Here is a 7296-nt window from a genome sequence, read left to right on the forward strand (position 1 = left end):
AGTTGAGATGAAAAAAATGACTGATTGGGTATCCTAACTCAGTTATCCCCTGTGTCCTTGAGAACACAGTGTGGGAGAAAGGAGATACAGATGTCACAGAAGAGAGAAAGTAAAAATCTTACAGTTCTCAATTTGAATTGGATGTACCTTTATAAACTATTAGAGTAGTTTATTCTATATGTTGGAGAAGGCAATGACACCTGACTCCAGTACTCTTGCCTGGAAAACCCCATGGATGGAGGAGCCTGGCTGGCTGCAGTCCATGGGGTCGCTAAGAGTTGGACACAGCTGAGCAACTTCACTTTCACTTTTCACTTTCATGCACTGGAGAAGGAAATGGCAACCCACTCCAGTGTTCTTGCCGGGAGAATCCCAGGGACGGCAGAGCCTGGTGGGCTGCCGTCTCTGGGGTCGCACAGAGTCGGACACGACTGAAGTGGCTTAGCAGCAGCAGCATTCTATATGTAATATCTAGCTCTTCCCACTGAAAAGACCTAGAAACAATGGCCAAACTAGAAGCAAGGAGCATCCCTAACATTTCAGTGTTCAGTATTTAATATTCAGGATTATTTCCTACTAAAAGAAACCAAGGCTTCTTGGAAAAATGACTAATTCTAGTCCTGGGCAGGAAATACACAAGATGAACTTAAAACATCTTGCTAAACCAGATATCAGAAAGCATTCAGATTATTAGGGACAGTTCAAAATGACTTAAGAGTAACATGAAGAGGTTCCAACTGGTGAAAGATGGGACAGTTTGAATATCAATATATGTAATAACTGTAATGTATTAAAAGCCATCAAATAGGTTTTAATCCTTGACTTTATCATTTTTAATTAATTTATCATCTTTGAAGGATGACAGGGTAGCAATTCATTCTCTTGATAATGGATAAAGGAAAAGTAGGAAACACCTATCCTGCCTTCCTCTATAAGCTGTTCTACCAGGTGACCAAGGAGTAGATGAAGAGAAGAATGTCTTTATAAAATTAATCCAGGTGATAAATGAAAAAAAAAAGATGTAATTAGACTATCATCATTTTTCACCCCAAGTGGATTAATGAATGTAAGTGTTGGATATCATCTCTGGTAGTATCTCAAAAAAACAACAACAGATACCTTGAATTATGTGCCCCTCGATAAAAGAGCACATCAGTACCTAGAGTGTCATCAAAAATCTTGATTCTGAGCTTGATCAAGCCTCTGAATACACTTAAAAAGTTGCAGGAAATGTAGAGAACAGAGGGGTGTGTTGAACTGCATCCTAGAATACAGTCTGTAAAATCACACTGAAAAGTTCCGTAGGGGGAAAGGCTCAGGTTTTTCCAATGGATACAGTTTGAAGAAAGAGAAAGGGTTGGAGAAGGAACCTGCAGACTAAAAGAGATTTAAAAGACATCAACAAAATGGGCAAGTCTAAGCTATAGATCTGGAGAGCATGATTTGGTGATAAAAACTGTAAACTCAAGGAAAGTAATGAGTATAAAAATCAGGATAGAGAATACTTTTGGGAATAGGGAGGTGGTTGAGATTGTGACGAGGTACAGGGAGGGTGTTCTGGGGCGGGTGGAAAAGTACAATTTCTTGGTCTGGGTGATAGTTACAAGGGTGTTCTTTTTTATTAAGATATGTGCTCAGGATTTCATCTTGAAGGTTTGCTGGTTTCTATTGTGAAAGAGATGCATTTAATGCCAGGTAAAGCATGCTACAAATTTTTCATATTTATACAAAAGTACTGGTGTGATTGGAACTCACTAAAATGCTCCTTTTCTTACAAGTTGGTAAGGTCAAGGATATCTTTTGAGATTTAGTGAGCGTTGCAGTTCCTCAGGTGTGAGTTTTTGTTATCCCTTTGTCAGTTTTTCTATTTTTTCCCCTTAATTTGTGGTATTATTTGTATGTTATTGATTTTAGCTCTGTTTTATTTACGTTGAAAATATATTCTTCCACCTGTCACTCACTATTGCCTTGTTTCTGGGGTCTTTTTTCTTTTAGGCAGCTGTGCTTCATTTTTTTTTTTTTTTAGTAAAAACTTGCACTTTTTCTTTATTTAGCAAGATTGAAATTACATAAAGCATGCATTTAACCTAGGAGTTGAAGACAAAAATTTAAACACTTAGGGAGGAGGAATTTAATATGGAAAACCTAAAACAACCTTGCTCCTTGGAAGAAAAGTTATAACCAATTTAGACAGCATATTAAAAAGCAGAGACATTACTTTGCCAACAAAGGTCCATCTAGTCAAAGCTGTGGTTTTTCCAGTAGTCACATATGGGTGTGAGAGTTGGACTATAAAAAAAGCTGAGCACTGAAGAATTGATGCTTTTGAACTGTGGTGTTGGAGATGACTCTTGAGAGTCCCTTGGACAGCAAAGAGTCCAACCAGTCCAGCCTAAAGGAAATCAGTCCTGAATATTCATTGGAAGGACTGCTGCTGAAGGTGAAGTACTTTGGCCACCTGATATGAAGAACTGACTCATTTGAAAAGACCCTGATGCTGGGAAAGATTGAAGGCGGGAGGCAAAGGGGATGACAGAGGATGAGATGGTTGGATGGCATCACCAACTCAATGGATATGAGTTTGAGTAAACTCCCAGAGTTGGCAATGGACGGGGAGGCCTGACTTGCTGCAGTCCATGGGATTGCAAAGAGTCGGACACAACTGAGCGACTGAACTGAAAACAACCTTTCCAACTGAAAACAGTTGGAAAGCACACATTATGCTTGATGGATACAACTATATCCTGGTTTTTGGAAAAGGAAAGTAATGTTTCTATTTGGAAATAGATGAACCCTGTCAAGTCAATAAAAAAAAGTTTATTAGGAGTAATACAAACACTGTATAAAAAAAAACAATCATAAGATAATGAACAACTTGATACCTATGTCATTGACATGACACATTAGGCTTCATAAATGAAAGTGAAAATCACTCAGTCGTGTCCGATTCTTTGTGACCCCGTGGACTTATACAGTCCATTATTTTCTCCAGGTCAGAATACTAGAATGGGTAGCCTTTCCCTTCTCCAGGGGATCTTCCCAACCCAGGGATTGAACCCAGGTCTCTGGCATTGCAGGCAGATTCTTTACCAGCTGATCCACAAGGGAAGCCCAGGCTTCATGAGTAATTTTCTGGAAAACAAAAGTTATTAAAATTGAAAAAGAACTGAAACTTTGAACAGACCGCTTTCTTAAAAGAATTTTAAAAGTTGGCCTTAGATTCACTTAGAGATGACCTGAAAACCAATTTCTTTAAGCTGTTGGAAAGTCTGCAGTTATTTTACAAAGGTAGCTTTACCCTAGCCCCAGCATTCATTAAAAAGCCCCATGACAAAACTGGGGTCCTGATTAAGTGTAAAACATATTTGTAATAATTCCCGACAACACATAGTTTATTTTATACATACATAGCAGTTTGCATCTCTCAACCTTTTTTTCCCACCTTCTCCCTCCATCCTCTCCCTACTGGTAACAACTAGTTTGTTGTCTACATCTGTGAGTCTGTTTCTCTTTATTATATAAATTCCTTTGTTTCATTTTTTAGATTCCACATACAGTATTTGCCTTGCTCTGACTTATTTTACTAAGCATGCCTCCCAAATCTATCCATCTTCTTGCAAATGGCAAAATTTCATTCTTTTTCATGGTTGAGTAGTGCTGTGTGTGTGTGTTGGTGTGTGTACGTATAAGGCTTTTCTGGTGGCTCAGACAGTAAAGAGTCTGTCTGCAATGCAGGAAATATGGATTCAATCCCTGGGTGGGAAATAGCTCCTGGAGAAAGTATGGCTACCTATTCCAGTATTCTTGCCTAGAGAATCCCATGGACAGAGGAGCCTGGCGGGCTACTGTCCATGAGGTCGCAGAAAGTCAGACATGACTGAGCAACTGCCACACACACACATACATGTATATATACACACATATGTAGTTTGCATATATATTTTATTTATCTGTTGCTGGACACTTAGATTGCTTCCATAACTTGGCTGTTGTAAATAATGCTGCTTTGAACATTGGAGTGCATGTATCTTTTCAAGTTGATATTTTTGTATTTTACAAGAGTTTCTTTTTCCCCATATTCTCGAGAGCATTCGTTATTTGCTGTCTTTTTGATGATAACTATTCTTGCAGGTGGGAGGTAATATCTCATTGTGGTTTTGATTTCCATTTCTTTGATATATTGTTGAGCATGTTTTCATGTGCCTATTGGCCATCTGTGTGTCTCTTTGGGAAGATATCTATTCATGTCTTATGCATATTTTTAATCAGGTTGTTTAGGTTCTTGAGGTTGACTTGTATGAGCTGTTTATGTATTTTGGATACTAACCCCTTATCAATCATATTGTTTGCAAATATTTTCTCCAGTTCAGTAGTTTGTCTTTTTGTTCTGTAGATGGTTTCCTTGGCTGTGCAAAAGCTTTTAAGTTTAAGTAGCTCCCATTTATTTTTTGTTGTACTTCCCTGGTCTTAGGAGATAAATTATTTTAAAATTGCTACAATTTATGTCAAAGAGTGTTCTGTTTGCTTTCTTCTAGAAGTTTTATGGTTTCTGGTCTTACAATTAGGTCTTTAATTCACTTTCAGTTTATTTTTTTATATAGTGTGAGAAAGTGCTCTAATCATTCTCTTACATGTAGCTGTCCAGTTTTTCCCAGCACATTTACGAAGAGCCCTGTCTTTTCCCCATTGTAGATTCTTGCCTCTTTTGTTGTAGATTAACTGACCGTTTATTTATGGGTTTTGTTTCTGAGGACACTCTGTTCTGTTCCATTGATCTATTTGTCTGTTTTTGTGCCAACATCACAGTGGTTTGATTACTGTAGTTTTGTTGTATAAAGTCCAGGAGCATGATACCTCCATATCTGTTCTTTTCTCTCAAGGTTGCTTTGGCTAGTTGGAGTCTTCATTTCCATACAAATATTAGAAATATTTGCTCTAGTTCTCTGAAAAATGCTGTTGGTGTTTTGACGTGGATTGGATAGAACCTGTAGTTTGCCTTGGTAGTATGGTCATTGTAACAATATTAATCTTTCCAATCCATGAACACAGTATTCTCTCCATCTTTTGATATGATCTTCAGTTTCTTTCATCAGTGTCTTATTCTTTCTGATGTGATAGCACCTGGGATTGTTTTCTTAATTTCTCTTTCTGAGAATTCTTAGTGTATAGAATGCGACAGATTTGTGTATGTTGATTTTGTATCTTGCAACTTTACTGAATTGATTGATGAGCTGTAGTAGTTTTTTGATGATGGCTTTATGATTTTCTATGTATGATATCATACCACCTGTGAACAGTAACAGATTTACTTCTTCCTTTCCATTTTGTATTCCTTTTATTTTTTTGTTTTTGTCTGACTGTTGTGGCTAGGATTTCCAATACTGTGTTGAGTAATAGTGGCAAGAGTGGGCATCCTTGTCTTGTTCCTGATCTTAGAGGAAACGCTTTCAGCTTTTATCTGTTGGATACAATATTAGCTTGGGCTTATCATATGTGGCCTTTATGGTGTTTAGGTATGTTCCCTTTATACTTACTTTCTGGAGAATTTTTATCATAAATGTATGTTGAATTTTGCCACAAGTTTTTTCTGCATCTATTGAGTTGAACATATGATTTTAATTCTTCAGTTTGTTTATGTGGTATATCACATTGACTTGAAGATACTGAACCATACAAGGTTATTCTTTTTGTAATAATTCACTAAGCTTCACATTTGGTTTTGTGTCATTTTCTATATACTGGATATTTGATACAGACTAAGAACTTCTAACTCGATCACCCGAGGATACGCCCACAGAAGCCTAGTCTGTCAGGTAGGAAAGAAGGACGGCTCCAGGGACCTCTAGTCCAGGCAAGGTTGGGAAATGGCTACCGTGCTGCAAGCTCACTGCGGGGGTGCTGTAATCAAGGAAAGGACTGTATTTCTTGGACCTGACCCCTGCGGAGCCCAGAGGCCTCTCCAGTCCAACCCAGAACCGGAGAGCAGACAGCGAGGAGGGCCTTGGGGATCTGAGCCCCGCAGTCGGTTGGCGAGCCCGGGGGTCAGACCGGCAGGCCTTAGCACGTGGCCCTGAGCAGTTGTTGAACCGGCCCGGCCTGCAACCCGACGCAAGAGGGTAGAGGCCTGCAGTCCGCTGAGCCCCAGGCAACAATCCGGACCTGGGAGGAGGCAGCCCATTCCACGCGGCTTGTCCTGGGGGCTCCTTATGGCCGACTCCCGTTTCTCTCCGGGCTTCCCCTTGCAGTTGCCCACATTATGGACTTCCCCAGTGCCCCGCTCAAGCGGACCCCAGCCTGACTTGGGCTCTGGAGCTGTTTGCACTGGTTTGGGGTCAGCCTCGCCACCCACCAAGTCACACCTTCCAGGCCCAGAAGGAGTTGGTCCAGGGCAGTCAATCCAGAGACGATGGGCTTCCCTAAGGACTGCGGGGAGTGAGCGAGACAGATTGGCCCTCCATCCCTTCTCCGAAGGCTGGGAGCGGGCTTGAATGGAGGCACCAGGTGCCCACACCTCCTAAGGAGTGCCTCCGTGGTGGCCAGGGGAAGGGAGAGGTCCCTGGAGGCGAGGCCTATGCCAGGACGTGTCACTCCGCCCACCTACTTACCCAAGTGGTGACACCCGCAAATCCTGGCTCTGCGCCCGCTGGGCCCGGCATGCTGGCGAGAGCCCAGGGAGAGGTCAGACAAGGACAGGCAGCCTAAGGCAGCCCTTAGAACCCGCCAGTATCAGATTCCTCTCCAGGTAGTCTTTGGGTGGCGTACTCCTCCGGGGGCCTCCAATTCCCGTGCTGGGTGATGGGAGCTAAGTGGAGGGGAACATCTACCTGATTGGGCTCAGGGATGAGGTTTCCTCCACCATCCATTCAGAGGTGCAGGCAGGGACTGGAGCCCTGGATTTGGAGTCTGCCAAGGGCGATCTCCCACCCTCCTTACTGCTGCTTGTCAGTGTAGAGCCGGTCTTGGGGGCAGAAGGTTGAGTCAGCCTGCTTGGCAGCCCTCAGAAGAAGTACTGGGCCTGCAGATGAGATGGGAGGACACAGCAGTATCTGAAGTGAGAACAGAGGACGCAAGGGATGGAGCAGGTGATGAAAACAAACCATGGGGGTCCTTGAATGCCATGGGGAGATGTTCAGACTCCAGAGGGAATGGGCAGCTGTGGCCAGTTGGTGGGCGGGAGCAGGGGACGTTTCAGAGCTAGGTTGCACACTGATGTGTCTGGAAGCTGGGGAAGATAGGTCACCCAAGGCTGAACCTAGAGAGTGGCTTGGCACCAGTGCAAGAGCCCTGGGGGGACAT

The 7296-nt window shown here is 42.2% G+C and overlaps 1 protein-coding gene across 1 annotated transcript in view; it reads right to left on the reverse strand.

Moving 5' to 3' along the window:
• Positions 1-6929: 6929 nt before the first annotated feature.
• WAPAL (wings apart-like homolog (Drosophila)) overlaps positions 6930-7296 on the reverse strand; it is a 90843-nt gene continuing 90476 nt past the window's right edge. Inside the window, exon 20 of the mRNA XM_010854509.1 lies at positions 6930-7015. Within this exon, the coding sequence (XP_010852811.1) occupies positions 6930-7015 (86 nt within the window). The remainder of the gene's footprint in view (positions 7016-7296) is intronic.

This window comes from Bison bison, unplaced genomic scaffold, assembly GCF_000754665.1.
Source record: "Bison bison bison isolate TAMUID 2011002044 unplaced genomic scaffold, Bison_UMD1.0 scf7180017864341, whole genome shotgun sequence".
NCBI lineage: Eukaryota > Metazoa > Chordata > Mammalia > Artiodactyla > Bovidae > Bison > Bison bison.